Source organism: Nomia melanderi, chromosome 14, assembly GCF_051020985.1.
Source record: "Nomia melanderi isolate GNS246 chromosome 14, iyNomMela1, whole genome shotgun sequence".
Taxonomy (NCBI): Eukaryota; Metazoa; Arthropoda; class Insecta; order Hymenoptera; family Halictidae; genus Nomia; species Nomia melanderi.
Genome location: NC_135012.1, coordinates 578,151 through 595,742, shown reverse-complemented (window position 1 = coordinate 595,742; position 17,592 = coordinate 578,151). Strand labels below are relative to the sequence as shown.

Genomic DNA, 17,592 nt, shown 5'->3' with positions numbered 1-17,592 from the left:
AGAAATAGCGATTGCTTAATTCTTAATTATCATTAATAAACGCTTCTAATCTTTGGTATAAAACAAAACCATCCTCGTACTTTGAACTGCGCAATCGTAAATGTAAATCGTTCGTCTGTAATTAATATATTAATATAAATGTTCTCAAATTCACTTATTACATCACACTGATCGTAAGAAATCCGTATTGATTTATTTCTCGATCAGAAATCATCACCGATCGACTCGTTTACACAGATGAAACCTCGCCACTGGGGTCGAGATATTTCCGTGAAGTATTTGCATCGATTCAACTTATCACCCGCAGCCAGAAATCTATTTTTTTTCTCTCTCTATCTCTATCAACTCTCTTGCATAATGGCACCCAACGAAGCTACACAGATAATCACTCTTCACTCGTGTAATACACAGTGCTCAAAAAATATGCGTTCTACCCTATACTTTTATCGTGCACTTCAGTTTTTTTGGTAAAAAAAATAAACAAACAAACGTCTCAGGTAAAAATTATTATACACTATCGACTACCTTCTTCTCATACCATTTTTAATAACTTATAGTATGCACGTTAAAAAACGTAAAATGATCAGTAATTAAGTTCGATATTCGCGTTCCAACACTTCATAATCTGTTCGCGTAACAGTTTTCTTCGTCTGTATCGAACAATTCCCTGTTTCTCGTAAAAACCCCGTCGTTAGCATAAACCGAAGGTTTCACGGGATTATTCCACGCGAATGTATCGCTGGCATTGGCTACAGTACCCGAAACAGATCCATCATTGATTTTCCTATCAAAGTACGCGGCGTCTCTCGCGTTTTGCGGACTATAAACTTGATAATCGTAAAACCCGTTAGGCAATTCCGGAAAGTTTCGACTCCCGCATGAAATCGACTGATTGTCCGCCATTCTAGGGTACCATCCGACCGACTGTAGATTACTCGACGAAAACTGTTGCGATAAATGCTCGCGACTCGGCTCCTGATTCACGAATCCTCGATTGTATAAATTCTGTCCCGGAATTCGATCGTTTAAAGAAATCGAGGACGCTGCATTCTGCTCGGTGCCATTAACAGCGTAATTCTGATAATAACCGTTGTATTGATAATGATTTACAAACCGAGAATTAGCGTCGAGCAACGCTTGGCCATTAGAAATATTTACATTTCCTCGCATGCTGTTATCGTTACTCGCGAAAACGATCTGTCTTTTATAGTCCTTTTCTTCGGGAATAATTAAAGCTGCCGAAACCTTCGGTGACAGACTATCCACCGAAGGATTTGTAGATTGATAATTATTCAAGCTTCCTAAAATAGAATGTTTGTGCCCGTAGAAATCACACTGACAACAATAATTGAGTGCGTAATCGTTAAACCCGGTGTAAGCCGTGTTTGGTATATTCGCGGTGATTTGACGATTGAATATATTTTCCGAATATTTTGGAGGTTCGTTTAATTTCAGACTCTTCGCGTTTCTCCCTTTCCTCAGAAGAGCACTGATCGACGGAAGAATCATGCTTGATGGATGCGGAACGTGATTCTTCAAATTTTCGTAGAGCGAAGATTGCTCCACAGTATTTCTGAGATTCCCTTTGTACCCGTTCCTAATTTCTGTCAACGAGTAATTAGGCCACACGAGACTTTTCGGTGGGCCTGGCTCGAACGAACAATTCGACGAGCAATTCGCTGTTTTTTTAAAGTTTTCCGGAGCTGCTTTTATCGCTCGCGTTTTGCGATTCGATAGATCGAGCGATTTGCACGACTGCGGTCTGTTTGGATTGATCCATCGTTTATCCAGGATTTTCGGCTGTTTCGATCGGAGCACCGAGTTTTTCGACTTCACTGGCAAGAGGAACTTCGTCTCTACGTCAACTTTGCCGTCCTTGTCGCAGGTCCCGATCTCTTCGCACTATAATTCGTGAATGGTTACTTGATCGATCGGACAATCGATTGAACAGAACTTCGACACATTTTAGTTTACGAGTTGTTTAACGATCGGATTTCTTTATGGTCGACGAAAGGATGTTTCGTGTTTGCTAGCCTAAATGACATTGTTGATACCTCACGTGCGCTAATTATATATTAACATCTTTCCCTTTGAACTAGATTTCTTTGTGCGATTACTTTCTATATTGAAATTGAATTAAAATATACCTTCTACCTTTTCAACCTAATTATATGTTATTATATATAATATATGTTATTTTATATTGTATATAATAAAATAATCGACGATAACATAAATTATAAATCTTTTTTATAGATTTTCTTAATCATATAATTAGGTATAATATTTTATAGATGATATAATATTGATTAAAATATTAGGTGTAATATTTTATATATAATATCAATATATCATTTATAAAATAGTATACCTAATTATATGATTAAGAAAATCTATAAAAAAAACACAATTTATTTTATCATCGATTTATTATATTATATATTATATGATAAAATATATAATTAATAAATTCGATATATGTAATTGTATATGTACGATTAACAAGTAATTCATAACGAACCATCTCTGCTTTAGCCAAATAGATCCACAGTTTCCGCCACGTGCTGAATTTGTGTTGGTCACTGAAGTTGTATCGCATTTCTTTCGACGCGTATCTAGTCGCCAAAGGGCTACGGTAATCACTGTACTCACTGTTTTCTACCTTCGCGGCACTCATTTTTCACTGTTCCCGATCGAATCGGTGACCCAGAAGAATTTTCAAATTGATTTCGTATAATACGAAGGGAAAACGAAGCACGCGATCAGCTGATCGACTCAACGCGTCTGCCGTTGCGCAGTTTCTTTAATGAATGCCGACAAACCGGGCGCCGCTCGTCGGATATACTTCGAACTATCTCGTTCAACCACGTCAGCGCCTCGATAAACAGAATTTGATAACTCTCAGCGTATTCTTCGCATCATATTACAAATTTCTTAATCAAATCGTATCGATTTCTTCAAATGTTGCATGCAGATCACTAGAGAAATATTTTTCTTTGCGATTACAAATCGAAAAGGTCATCTATGATCTAATTTCAGTTCACAGATTTTCCGTTTAATCTTGATAAATTAAACGAACAAATTGAAGAACGAAGTTTCGAATTATAAATATTTTTAGTATAAATATTCTAAAGTATCCTCGAAGTTTAAATTTCTGATCTATTTAACTGTAACGCTAACTTAAACATCTACAGTTTCTAATAACGTATAGGATATAACAATAGAAGAATAATTATCATGAGAAAATACGTTCGACAGTTATGTAATTCATTATATTTCATTTCTCAGTGATTACTTTCCGAGCCAGCATCTTTTCTAAGTATCTCGAAGCAAGATTATCTTCCTAATAAGACGTAACGAACGAGACTATGATCTACAAATTGGATAAAACGATCTGCGTTCACGTGTTCGCTTGTATGGGTCTCGATTCTTGCAAATTACGATGCCATTCGCAGACAAGCCAACTAGGGAAAGTACCCACGTCCCATTTTCACGTGGGACCATAACCGATCGGTGTCATTGTTCTATACATGCGAAAGGAAAATCGTAAATCGCGCGGCTTGCGCCTGCTTGCAAACACAAACATCCCTTCGCCGGTGTTTCACGTCTATACGCGTTAACCCTTTGAACTCTGTATGCTCTAATATTGCACCAGTTAGAGTATTGAAGATTTTAATGAATCTTAACACTAAAACTACCGTACCAGTCAAAACGACTAGTTTCGATTCTTTTGTTTAGCAATTATTGATATCTTCGAAGCATTGAATATTCGAAATGATTTTGAAAATAAACAGCTTCATTTCAGTACTATAATGAATGCCTGAAGAAACTGAAAATAATCTATTGTTACAATTTTTATAGGAATTGCATATTAACCCTTTGCACTCGAGAGGTGACTCTCAATCACCACTTGGTTTGATACAGTAAAATTATAAAGATTGATGTTTAACACTAAACTTTATATAACGCGTCACTATGTAAAATATCAAAGTAAAATAGTTTTGTCCTTTAATTTCTCGATTAAATTATTTACATTAGTCGCAAAAGCATCGTCTATATTTTATCAAAGAGTGTTGAATATTTCTCGTGAAAAAATTTCGAATGCAAAGGGTTAATCGTATTAAATGCTCGGTAGTTCTAGTGTTAAAGAAACTACCCTAAAATTATTCAATTTTCCACACATCCAAATTTTGCACTGAGAAGGAAAATAAAAGATCGAAGAAATGTTATAGCATTTCTCATTTTCCCTAAGAATACTATAAAAATTAGTTGCAGTTGCTGATAGATTAACAACCTGGAGTGCTAAGGGTTAAAAAACGACTGTCAATAAACTGCGAATTTCATGTGCTCCAGTAAACGCATAAGTTTCAAATGGAAACTGTAATAAATATACTATAAAATTTTTACTAGAAATAATCGTAATTGAAATACCCACCACGTTCCAAGGACTGATATTCGGATTCGCCCACTCAACGTTCACTTCGCAGTTCGGGAAAAGTGTCGCCGATTCGGGCACCAGCCTTCTCCTCCCCATCGCAGCGCCTCGATGCGTCATGTACGAAACCAACACATAATTCAGCATACCGTCCAAACTCCTATAAACTGCAACCTTCTCGATATTGTCGGTTATTTCGTATATACGCTAAAAATGGAAAAGAGACCTTATCTTTTGTGAACTATTAACCCTTGGCAGTCCTGTGTCGAGTCAGACTCGACATTCTATTCTATTGCAACCTCTACTTGTTCTAACAATTTTTTCTATATTTATTTATAGCATCACAATTGTACCATTTAAAGGTAACATTCCAATGACTCCAAAATATTCTTAAACAAATAAATAGAGCGTCATATTAAGCTATAATTGAATGAACGTCGACGTGAACCTCAAAGTGAGAAACCGAACACTTCGGACTACAAAGGGTTAATACAAAGAACTTCGAATCGATTAACATCGAAATTCCAAAAATTGATAATTCTCCGACAAGCAGAATTAACGGGAATCGAAATTGAAGTGAATCGTACTACCACACGCAAGATACGAGTAGAATAAGGATGAAATAAAGTTTCAAAAGATAAAAACCTTGATAATGGTTTCAGTACTTATATCTGGCGGCAGGTGATTCATGTAAAGTCGCCGATTATTCACGCTAGCCACCACGCCGATCTTTTTCCCAGGATAAATCTCGAATTGGTCCAGTTCCCTCACAGCCCGCGCTGCTTCTTCCTCGGTAGCGTACATGATGAAACAATAGCCTCGATTCGTGCCGGAAAAGTCCATCATCAAGCGTAACTCGTAAATTCGGCCTGCGGTGCTGAATATTTGCACGATCTCGGGCTCGTAATAGTTTCGGGGGATGCTGCCGACGAAGATCTCGCATTTGGGGCTGGGCGGAGGTCCCGTCCATCCCGGTGGTGGTCCCAGCTTCCTCTGACCGTTCACTTGCGTCAACGTTAGATCGGAATCGGCGATGAACTTCAACAGCTTCAAGCAACTGTCTCTGTGGTCCTTCGTGTTCAGCAGCCTCCCAACCGATCGCGCTTGCGTAGAATTCCGATTGGATGCGCATACTTCAATTAAACAAGAATGTCGCTTAGAAATGTGTGACAATGATTCGATGAAAGTTTGTTGTCTCTCGTATCGGAGATTTAGATTAATTAGTCCCTTACCTTGACGAACGGTTTAGTTTCTAAAATGTTTGCGAATTTAGGATTAATCAACGTTGATCGTTGAAATGAAGTATAAGGTGTGGGTAAACATTTTGAGACGGTACGAAGAGTGTGAATTGATGTATGTGTTAATTGTGAATTATTAATATACCGAGAAAATAAGAGTTAATGAAAGTTATAGCGACTAATTGCGATTGCAAGGGAATAATGAAAACGGCATCGATCATTTCAGCTTCCCAGAGTAGACATAGAATCGGCCATGACTCGAGGAAAAATAACAAACTCAGATAATTTAACAATGACACTCACCCAATTGTTTCTTGCTGTTCTTGCTTTCACTCTCCTTGTGTTCCATCTTAACGTTCTTTGACATTTGCGGTGGATATGATTCCGTATTCCTCGGTTACATTATCTTGTAATTAACACGCGATAATAATTGGTTTATTTCGAAATGAAGGAGATTTCGTTGAACGAATCCACAGGGCAGAGAGCTGATGAAGATTCAAGCCGGGAGATCGATGATCGACAGATAATTACACCGCCACGGTTTGAATGGGACTAATGTGACAGACCACGGTGGTTCTATGGGTCAAGTGTACGGGGTCAGATGGCGCTTATTTCGGACTGTCGCCATTGGAGAAATTTATTTTCCTGTGGTCCTTGGAGGGAACGTTTCTCTCTTCTTCCGAGCCGTCAATTTCTTTCTAACTCACGCGTTTCCGAAGATTCTTCTGTTTTTACCCCCTCTCTGTCTCGATACTGGAAACGTGTCAGTACGAGTTTCATTTGGCAAATCACTTATATTTTATTGTTGTCGATTGACAATTTAACTTTCAACGGAGAAAACTTATTATTATTTTTCAATATCTTCGTACTTTCCAATTATTACTTGATGATTACTCATCCTCTATCAGATATTTAACTACCTGAATGAACCATTGTTCATTGCATTACTGCTGCATTGTACTGTTTAACTGATTATTATATTTCATAGCATCGCAATAAGTACGCGTTAATTATGCATTAACATAAATTAGATTATTCACAGATTCATTATAGAAGGTTATTACCATGCTCATTTTATTCACGAGTTACCTGTTCATACCAACTGTTTATGAACTACAGAAGTTTATTCTGAACGAAGCAACGTGAAATAAATCTTGTCAACGTTAAATTTCACCGAAGCATCGAATCTTTCCAGATACACGCTTCGTTCGTCGACGACGTTACATTGTTGCCTGGGCAACCTATTGCCCGCTCGAACTCGAATCCAAGATAAAACCTTTCCGCTGGAATTCGTCATACAATGTTTCCCGGTCACGTGAACTTCTTTCGCCACGTGACTCCAGAGATTAATAATTTATTAATTCAATGCAATCTCATACCATTGGTTTCAGTAATAATAAATTAATTCATTTGATTTGAAAGGCCATTTTACTGTTTACCATTATTCATTCTTTTTTGTTGATTGCTGGTGAAGTGTGTTTTGTGAAATTCCTATTAAATTGAAATTATACGCTGCAACAACTACGTTCGCGTGTAATGATAGTTTAGAGTCGTCAGATCTAATGCTTCATCACTCATGAATCAGACAGTGTAGGATTCTGTTTTATTCCTGTTTCTTATAGTATTAAATGTAACGTAGTATCAAAATCATTTTTAAAAGTACAGACAATAATATTAAATCGTTAAAGAGTATCGATAAAGTCTTTCGTAGAATATTCTGTTATAATTCTATACTTGAAGGCCATTATTCTAAATCTGCTGATCGCAAGACTTATTCACCGTATTTCCTGTCAAATAGACAATTATCTTAATTTCAAACCTGCAAGATGATTCATAGAAGTGACTCAATTGCAAAAATCACCAGATCATAGAGTTTCAGTACGCAGCGTACAAGTTTTATAGATCACTGTGCCTCTTCCTGTTCTCTACTCGTTAAGAGTTACTTCTCCCGGCAGAAATGGAAACAAATCAATTTAGAAAGCCAATCCTTTCTATCAAGAATCAGCGATCAATTTATAAAATCCCTCTCACAGCGGCATCAAACAGGAAAGATGTTTAAGAAGAAAGTCACGCGGAATTGCAAATTAAAAATACGTTCACCCGCGAAAGTCCATCTATATTCATGCATCCAGTCAAACGGAAAGGGAATTTCTCTGAAAATCATGCTAAACAGAGCAAAAATCATTGAATCCGGCGATCTCGGCAGTTCCGCTCAAAACTCTCTTCTTCCGAATCACAAACTTTACGCATTGCAATGAAGCTTCCTGAAACTTCAACAAATCAATCTCAATACCATAAAAAATCTCAGCTTGATTCGCCCAATTTAAAACAACATCTGATTCTCCTATAAATTAGCCATATCTATTTTAAACAAACGCTTCACTACAAATCTAAAAAATTACTTTCGAACCTACACCATTCCAAACAATAACATTAACCCTTTGCACTCGAAAGGTGCCTCTCAATCACCACTCGATTGCATCAAAATTGTAAAATTTCATATTTAACATTAAGTCTTGAGTAATCTGTCGATACGTGAAATGTGGAAATAAAATACCATTGTTCCCTTTATTTTCTGAATAGATCCCTCGTTAAGTTAGTTTAAGAAAATGTCATCTATATCTCATAAAAATAAATTGAATATTTCTAGTGACACATTCTTCGAGTACAAAGGGTTAACCATAATAATTACTCAATAAACTGCAATTTCACATATTAAAAAGAAACTTCTAAATATATGTTCAATGTTTTGAATTGCAAGTGTGTATCTAACCTCTTGATCCGATTTTTTGCGTATTCGATTCTCCGGAGGTACACCGTGGAACTGTTTCAAGGTTCGTCGGGCAGCCTCGCGTCGCTCGTCGCGAAAATTCGCGCCGTCCTGCGCCAATGCACCCAGCGATAATAGCATTGTTGTTACTTGCAGCAACGCCGACGTTACAACGTGACACGGGGCAGCCCGCGCTACTAAAACCACGAGCCTTCCTATCTCCTCAGTTGTCGTCCGAGCGCGCCGCGATCCGAGTCTTCTTTTTCGCAATCCTTTCGATAGGGTCCCGAGCTAATGAGAAAGACAAGACGGGCTGGTACTAAACTCGTTTCTTTATCGACTGCTAATTTAGCTCCGCTCGCGCTCTATGCCGGAATCACTTTGCCGGGTCCACTTGAAATTCGCTTCTGACCGATCTACGAAAGTATCGCGTGCTATGAGCCGATAATTGAGAATCCTCGTGTCTCGGTAATTCATCGTTCTTCCTTGATGATACGCGTTAAATCATTCGCTTGTGAGACAGTGATACGATTCATGAAATTTCTGCTTGTGTATCTCGATTGTATTCGATGCACCGATTAAATTGGGAATATTCGATTGGCTGAACAGTGTGCTTGTACTGTTTTCAACAAGTTTAAACATAGAGTTTTGGTTAATGAATTTTGTTCGCTTGCTTTGAATGATTTTCAGTCATCTTTCTGTGTGTTTGTGTATCTATGTTTATTTGCGCGTGATAGAAACGATTGAAATTGATTTTCATTTTTCTGCTTGCATTTTGTATTTTGGTCACTGTGTAAATCGTGGTTAAAAACAATGAATTCATTGGTGTGTCTAATATTATTCTAAAGTGAACAATAATAAATGTTGATTACTTAGTTTCTTCAATTGTAGCAGATAGGAAATGATCGTTGGATTCATAGAAAATCGTAGATATTAATTTGTAATATAATTAGAATGATGTGTAAAGGTAGAATCCCAGAGATACTCACGATGCTATATTGAAGTGAACAATGATAATAACGACTGGTTTCAAAATCACAGCTCAGTGACTCCTGCTCGACCACCTCGTAACAGGATAATTCGTTAATGGCCTGTGACTCCTCGTAATGCAACGAATAAGAGCGAGAATTACGCAAAGAGGTCAGAATCGTTGTTTCATTTGAATTTTCGCGAGCAACGTGATCCGCCCGTAATATGTGGAACCGGAAGGTGTTCATCAGAATCATCGAAGTGGTGCGTGATAATCAATTGACAATCGATTTACTTTAACACGTTACCAATCAATTAAACAAACCATCCATTTCTTTTTTCCTCTCCTCTGATTTTCTCTACGACCGAGTTATAAAAAATTAAAAATGATTGTTATGAAATTATTAGTACTGTTTTTAAACAATTTGTATTTTGTAGGTTTAAACTATATAATTCAATAAAATTTAAGGGGGATTTATTTTATTCAGTGAAATTTAAATTTCTATTAAAATATCTAATAAATTTATATAGCTTTAATTTATCTGTAGTTATGCAAAAGCATCAATAAGTAATATAAAAAAAAATGTTTTAACATAGTCTATACTTTATGAATGTTTCAGTTTGAAAAGGTTATCACACGTTTATGACAAATGTACAGTTGGCAATTCGTTAGCGTAATGATTCATTCGAGTATCGACATCTGATTCTTTTATGCAATTTACAATAAGAGTCTCATGGTTTCTATCACATGTGACATCTGCATTCCGATGTAACCAACTTAATTGATTTAGCTCCTCGTTCTCAGGACCCACGGGCAATTATCCCTTCGGATGTTCCCACAATCAATTATTCGTAATTACTTCTACGGTTAAAGATTCGCAATTAAGAGAGAAAAAGTTGGAAGAAAAACTAGAGAAATCACGTTCTTTTTCCTAGTTTCCATTTCCTTCGTTTAAGAGAGATTCACGCGTATAATTGAAGGAATAATGTTTAATTTGTAGATACTCTGCCTCGCTTGCGTGGTGGCGCTTAGGGTCACCGACGATGAGAGCAGAAGGGTGTTCCATTATTTGAGGAGCCGGAGCAGAGAATGGTCACTTTTGAATAACGTCACATGGGGTGCCATAGGTTAGACTATTTTTTTATTATTTTATTCTCTGTGCTGATGAAACGAAGAAAATTGTACTGATTAATGACTGTACTCTGAGAGAATACTTCAATGACAATATACCAATTTATTAATTAAAAGACCTAATCAAAATTCATTCTGTTTCAATAATAGATTAAAATAATTCAATCATATATAGGTTATCACGAAGATCCTTTTTCTTGTATTACACACGGATCATTAACGAAATAACGCACTTAATTTAATATTACCTCCGCGCCCAATTATCGAGACTAGTTTAATTGCACAAATTGCACGAATGAAGTTATACAAAGGTCTATAGTCCATTGACTAGAAATGGTTCGCTGAGAAACAACGATAATCTTGAATGCAGCAAATAATTGTAAAAGACGTTAGTAGTTTAAGTGAAAATAACTGTATGAAATTTCTTCACTTCTGTAATACGCAGTCTGCGACTTTTCTTTCTCTAGGCGCCGCTCTAGCGACTGCGACCTGCGGCGGTTACATAATAATAACGACGGGTCTCCTCATTGCCGCTGCTACAGGAGAACTCACGGGTCGAAAGACGGTAATTCTTTGCCATTTTCGTTCTTTTCTTCTCTCGCCGGCTGGTTGCGACACGAACAAGAATTCGATGCATACTCTACGAATTCGTAACTCTCAAGTTCCTTCCATGTTAACAATTACAAGAGACCTTGCTGTCCCTAATAGGTCCATTGTTTCAGCTCCTGGAAGTATTCTTTCCTCTTTACGGGACGTAACGTCCTTCAACGACAGTGATTCTTATCAGACACCAATGTTCTGTTCTTATCGAACGGCGTAACTTAAAATATTTATAGAGAAATTGATTATTGAGACGATTGCGACTCTAATGAAGATAATTTTCATTGTTACTAGGAGGAATATTCAAAGAATAATTAATTTAGCTTTCGTTTCAATGCTAATTTAATAAACTTCTCAATAGTTCGAATACCATTAATACATTCTTCAGGATACAAGGATATCTAATTACGAGTGAAATCTCGAAACGCTGTTAATAATCGGGAAGCACCTGTTATCGTAAGCAAGATACATCTTCCTTCACATTCCACTAATTCCTCCTCACATTTTATATGGCGTATGACCAAGTAATCCACCATACCATTAATAAAATCATGATACCAACAGAACTCCGATTATCAGTCACGCTTTCTTCGTGGTAGCGCGGCGTGTTATCAAGAATCTCGCCACGGTAACACAAATTCGTCTTAATAACAAACGTTAAATCTAATGATCAAAAATAATAGGTCAACTGTTACAATGACCGTACAACCACTAAAATCTTACAAAATTCTAGCAACAACAAATCACAGAACAAAAATCCCAATTTTCTCTTACAATTTCCATCGTATCCCTGGTTTCGCTTTAAAATCCTTCAATGACGCAATTCAATCTTGCACGCAAACACTTGCGATATAAAGACAATTAATATCTGCCTGCAAAGGTACGCATTCTTGATACTGTGTTTGCTACGCAAAATGAATGGCATTCTTCAGCGATTCAAGTCAGAAGCGTTTCCAAGGCAAAAGGTGCCGCGCTCTCACGATGGTAATCTGAATTATTATTATGTTTCCAATATCCTTCCTGGTGTGAATCGTTTTCCCCGAGGCACGCCTCGCTCATTAAAAGATCCGTGCTCCGCGGATCGTCGCATTAATCAATCTGCGCCGGCCGGCGACGCGACTGACGCGACTGACGCGCAGAATTATCGTTCCCAACGCCGTGCTCATTTTCCCCTTTGTTAATTCGCGCGAGTGACCAGCGTGAAATCGCTTCGAATTGGAGCACGCGTGTACGAGCTCTGTACCGTGGGAATATCGGAGCCGCGACGCATTCATGCGGATTCGTCATTGACGGCCAAGGTTTCCGGTATCCTTAACGCGACGGTAGTCGCGGGACGAAGCACGCAACATCCTTGGTGCTCCGGGACACGTAACGCGTCCGTCGATGCGATTTATTTAATGACTCACTGGAAGACTAGGCGGGTCGCGATGATTTCTGAATGCTGATCCATGGAGTTATCTAGGATCATTGAAATTTGCATTTGACGGAGACTGGATCTTGCTGGTACTCGGAACGAAGTCTTTGGTCGTTGAATTGTTGGTCGACAGTGATTAACTGTTGCGTGTATGGGTTTGTTAATGCTAATGGAATATTGTGTCAACGATCAATTTATGTGTCAAGGAGTGGAGAAATGTTTTCATGTTAGTTTTTTTTTAGGTTTCTTGTTGTAAGGATATTCGTAGTGATATGAAGGTTTGAATAGCAATGTAATTTATCTTCTCTTCGTTTTCGATGATTGCGTAGGAAATGAGTATAATTGGGTAACTGGAAGGAACTGTATATTCGATTTAGTACTAGAATAGATCGGAATCTTCTGTTTTCTTTCAAGGAACTGTTCTTCCTTGGACTTGGCATCATTCTTTTCGGCATCGTCGGTTCTTTATCAATGGCTTCCATTGAGAACGTCCCTGAAGACTTGGTGGACAACGCAGCGGTGTTCGGCGCGCTGTGTATATTGACAGCTTTGGTGTTCATTGCTGACTTATTAATGAGCTCGCCTAAAAAGAAGATCAGCCACGGCATGACGGAGGCGTTGTCTAGTAAAGGTAACTCAAATGAGTCTTACGTAGCCAAATATTCTATGAATAACTTCTTGCATCGTTTACAGTATTATCATGATAAACGAAATTCTTTATAAGTTATAGAAAAGATAGCAAAAGGAACATTTTCAAAGGATTCATCCAGTTTTCTATCATATTTCTTTTCGTTTGATAACTCCACAGCCAAGAACCTGGTAACAGCGACACTGTCCACGGAGAAAGAATCGAAACCATCGAAATCATCGAAATCCACCGGCAAAGCCACGAAGAGCGAAGATGGCACGGTCAACGACGGTTTCGAGAAAGCGGAAGAGCGACATCAGAAAAGTTCGCCGGAAGAAATATCCGAGGATCCTCGAAATTGGGAGCGAGATCGTCCAATGAGTCAGTCCTTCAAGAGTTCAGGGCATAGAGACGAAGAGAATGGCCGGTTATCGTACGAGGAGTCTGAAAGAAGGGAACACACGCAGAACTTCGAGAACGGCAGAGCTCTCAGAGATTCGGCTAGGTTACGAAGCTCTGAGACGCAGAAGAATGGGCAAAGAGACTCGTACAAGATGGATCACAGGCACGATATGCCGAAGATTGTGTATAAGGTTCAAGATATCTATCAGCGACCAGTCGACGAAGTCGACACGCCGCGTTTTCCGACGGAAATGGACGCCAGAGGTGACGCTATGTTCGCGAAAGTTGTGAATCCCGGCGTGAAGATCATGAAGGTTGAGCACGATGTCGATGAAACCTTCGATTCGTACAGGTGAGCTGAGTATTGAGGTAAATAGCTTACAATCTCTTTTCAATTAGATTTCATGTATTCTTTGGAGGAGGAATAAGAACTGTTAGTCTAGCAAAGAATAGACGAAACGATTTAACCCTTTGCACACGGAAGCTTTTCATTAGAAATATTCAAAATTTTCCTATGAAATATGGACGACATTCTTTGAATTTAATTAATGAGAATACACACGTAAACTAAGACCAAGCTGTTTTATTTCAATTCACGTATCGTTGCATTATGTGAAGCTTAATATTCTATATGAGACCTTTTAAGTTTATTATATCGAATCACGTGGTGAATGAGAGTCACCTCTCGAGTGCAAAAATGATATCAGTAACTGCAACTAGTTTTTATAGTATCCATAGCGAAAATGAAAAATGCTATAACATTTCTTAGATCTTTTATTTTCCTTCTTAGTGCAAAATGTGGATGTGTGAAAAATCTAATGATTGTAGGGTAGTTTCTTTAAGATTCATTAAAATATCTAATATTATTCCTGGTGCGATATTGGAGCTTACAGAGTTCAAAGGGTTAATATAATACTAATCCCATTAACACGAGGCACGCTTCTGCACGCCTTCATCGCCATCATCATTCTGCAGAAATCACGAATAGAAGATTGATGAACATTAGAGTAATAGAAAGTCTACAAGTAAATGGAAAGTCTAGTTTCACTAATAATTAACAAACCGTTTACTAACGTCAGGTTCAGTCTCATCTTGTACAATCTGTACAGATTGATATTATTTTCCTTTTTTGTCGACAGATACTCGGATACCAGTCAATACGACAACGTTCCGATTCGCATGCGAGGAGCTTCGCCGAATTACAAGAAGAGTCGTGACGTTTCTTTTAATGTCCCATCGCCACCGAAGGGGTACGGGAAGGCTTACAATAAAATAAAGGACGAGATGGAAATGCTGGAGGAATGTTTCGGTTCTCTTCGAACGGCCAGCACTCAAACGGCCGGAGCAAGGACACCGTCGTCGCCAACCGATCCTGGTTACGTTCGACATACTGCCAGCAACTGGCCACAGGAAACTAAAATGAAAACGCCTGGCGGCAGTCCTGTTCATGGGAAAAATTAACCTTCAGAGATTTGGCAAAGTCTTGTGCGAAGAATTTTTTTTCTATTTTACAATAGGTTACTGCAAGTAACTTATCAGAGGTTAACACTATTTCTACCGAGGTGTCGAATTTTCGGCTTAAAATTATTTTTCAACCTTAGTTGTACATTCTGAATTGACCTTCGACTTTACCAATAACGATTATAACATTAATCATAGGAAATGTCAAAAATTCAATTGGGGAAAAATTGTTAAACTGAGGAAAGGATTGTAAGTTAAAATTTCAGGTGTCCTTTGACACCTTCGGTAGAAATGGTGTTAATCGGGTGTACAGAGTCTAGTGATAAATTCATTTTTCTGTGGCATTATATGTGGACGTTCGCCAGTTGTTTCGGAAGAAGTACATTCGATGAGAAAGTCAGTTTATCCCTGATTGAAATTTTTTACATTTTATTGAAGACTGGGATATCTCCCTTCACCGAATACTTAGCGGTAAGCTGAATATATTTATTGTGGAGTTTGTATTTAATCGAATTTTCGCTCACTGCCTTCGATTGTCAATAAACGTGTACTTAATAATATCCTGTCGACATTTGTCTGTTTAGCAATATGTTTTGTGAATGTATGGATTTATATAGACAATCGTCTATTAATCGTTCGAAAGGATTTTCCTGTAAAACAGAGGATAAGAGAATGGAACACGAATTCGACAGGTATACGTATATGTAGAAATTTTAATATAAAGTTTAACACCTCCGTTCACATCGATACGCAATACGTACAATTATTATTAATAATGTCTCCTTATGATAACATGTAACCGTAGCTTGTTAGTCTCCATCATAACGTACTCGTTAAACGATTAGTCTTCAAACGGATTTACATTAAGAATAAAATCATCTCGCAAATCGTGACCGTATCGTTTCTTTTTCTTACGTATCGTATAAATAAAAAACAACTCTACACCGAGACTCCATTAATTAACTCTTAAAACAACGTAATAATTAAGCAATCAGCCGTCTCCCCGTCGGAACGGAGGAAGCTCGCCGTCACGATCGAGAAGAAAAAGAAATCGATCGGCAGACGTTAACATTCATCGAGACTATCAACGCGCTCTGCTCTTCTCTCATCAACGAACATGAAATCGAAAAATAAAACAATAAAAAAAAAGAGGACACTGTCAGAAAATTCGAGTTTCAAACGCAGGACCGTCGATTTCTCTTCTTCGATCTCTCGATCCTCCTCCCTCTTCTAAAACGTTTCTAAACGCGTATTTACAGAGCCGAGAGTAATCGCTTAGATACTTGAGCATTCGTTCTTTTTCCTCGTCTCTCCCTTCGATTCGTCAATGTCCACGTGTCACGTACGAGAATCGGCTCGTTGCACAACGAAGAACTTTCTTCTTCAGCAACTAGATCAAGTCCTTATTTTACGATAACACTTCGATCCTCCGTGAATCTTGATCGGACTCGATGCGTTCGAAGGGAACGCAACGATCTTCGTATCGAGACACAAATCGGTCGTTTTCACAAAATCGTCCGTCGTCGTCGATGAAAATGAATTCCGACAACAAGAAAAAAAGGAAGCGCACGGGACGATCCGCGAAGAACTTTCCGAAGAAAGTTTCGGTTTCTCCTCCTATCCACCGATCCTCGCGGTCTTTCGTTCTTTTTGACGCTAGAAAACTTTCTAAACATATTTACAAATCCAAAGACTTCCCTCTGTCCTCTTGCTGATTAACCGAATAGCCCTACCGCGTTTTTACAATCACTTCTTCGTTAATAAATAAATAACAACGGGACACGATGCGAAATTTGGGAATGTTCGCGGTCGATTGAATTTTTGGACGCGAATAGAAGTATTTACGCCCGATTGTTTACTCGAATGTCCCTTTCCGTGCTTCTCCTGCGTTCAACGTGAGAAACGTTGGTGTTTTCTCGCGTATTTTCATTGGAGAATCGATTAGGAGCAGGAAACACGATCGAAGATCTAAGTTTGTTAGCTTTGTTGGTTCATGGACTTTGCTAGACGTTACTAAACCACGTTTAGTCTAATGTTTCTTAGTTTACAGACTCCTCGGACGTAAGTTTATTGTATTTTATACTTTCTTCCCTTTAAATAGGTATGTACAACGTTTCGCGATGGATTAATCGATGAAAGGGAGGATCCGTGGGCCTTATCTCATCCCGAAACCGATCCCGGTGGCCTGATTATTGGTTGCCCTTTGCTCCATAGTGATGTATTGTCTAATTAGCCGCGAGATCTCGTGGGCTTGCTCCGTTTGGAGCCTGGTGATGCGTTGCTGCATCAGATTCCCGCATTTCATGTCCAGATACAGGGTTCCTTCCTCGGACTTCACCTTGCGCGTGGATATCACCTCGGAATATGGGTAGTGATGCAAGGTTTCCTATAAATTTACGGTTAATTTTCTTTATGTTATCCGTTGCAGGGATATTAGCTCTCAGAAACAACTATTCGGTTAAGAATGAAAAATAAAAGAAAATGATTTCTCTCGTGCAAAAATTAAATAAACATTCATCTCAGTAGAGAAATTGATTTAAAGT

General features: G+C 38.3%; 4 protein-coding genes across 16 annotated transcripts in view; 1 reads left to right on the top strand and 3 right to left on the bottom strand.

The window, feature by feature from the left end:
- Positions 1-2,802, bottom strand: part of Adsl (adenylosuccinate lyase) — a 31,683-nt gene extending 28,881 nt beyond the window's left edge. The window contains exon 1 of the mRNA XM_031981697.2: positions 2,522-2,802. Within this exon, the coding sequence (XP_031837557.1) occupies positions 2,522-2,677 (156 nt within the window). The 5' untranslated portion in view covers positions 2,678-2,802. The remainder of the gene's footprint in view (positions 1-2,521) is intronic.
- LOC116429129 (uncharacterized) lies at positions 100-8,729 on the bottom strand. Of its 3 annotated transcripts, XM_076373778.1 has the most exons (5): positions 8,447-8,729; positions 5,977-6,426; positions 5,081-5,568; positions 4,436-4,642; positions 100-1,902 (listed from the first exon to the last, which is right to left on the bottom strand). In XM_076373778.1, the coding sequence occupies exons 2-5, from the start codon at positions 6,038-6,040 to the stop codon at positions 619-621; spliced, it is 2,043 nt and encodes a 680-aa protein (XP_076229893.1). In that variant the 5' UTR covers positions 6,041-6,426; positions 8,447-8,729; the 3' UTR covers positions 100-618. The 3 variants fall into 3 exon arrangements, with proteins under 3 accessions (XP_076229893.1, XP_031837528.2, XP_076229894.1); XM_031981668.2 differs by having other exon boundaries at positions 5,977-8,675; XM_076373779.1 differs by having other exon boundaries at positions 5,081-5,538; positions 5,977-8,675.
- On the top strand, positions 8,606-15,805 carry LOC116429145 (uncharacterized). Of its 6 annotated transcripts, XR_004235440.2 has the most exons (8): positions 8,763-8,911; positions 9,485-9,676; positions 10,414-10,540; positions 11,012-11,109; positions 12,973-13,189; positions 13,367-13,940; positions 14,728-15,520; positions 15,634-15,805. XR_004235440.2 is itself a non-coding variant. In XM_031981726.2 (7 exons), the coding sequence occupies exons 2-7, from the start codon at positions 9,638-9,640 to the stop codon at positions 15,047-15,049; spliced, it is 1,377 nt and encodes a 458-aa protein (XP_031837586.1). In that variant the 5' UTR covers positions 8,606-8,759; positions 9,485-9,637; the 3' UTR covers positions 15,050-15,805. The 6 variants fall into 6 exon arrangements, 5 of the variants coding, with proteins under 5 accessions (XP_031837586.1, XP_031837571.1, XP_076229895.1 ...); XM_031981726.2 differs by lacking the exon at positions 8,763-8,911 and adding an exon at positions 8,606-8,759 and having other exon boundaries at positions 14,728-15,805; XM_031981711.2 differs by having other exon boundaries at positions 14,728-15,805.
- The window catches only part of Myo10A (unconventional myosin 10A), a 90,306-nt gene continuing 88,458 nt past the window's right edge, over positions 15,745-17,592 (bottom strand). For all 6 annotated transcript variants that reach the window (XM_031981591.2, XM_031981600.2, XM_031981610.2 and 3 more), the window contains one exon: positions 15,745-17,435. In XM_031981591.2, the coding sequence (XP_031837451.1) occupies positions 17,205-17,435 (231 nt within the window). In that variant the 3' untranslated portion in view covers positions 15,745-17,204. The remainder of the gene's footprint in view (positions 17,436-17,592) is intronic.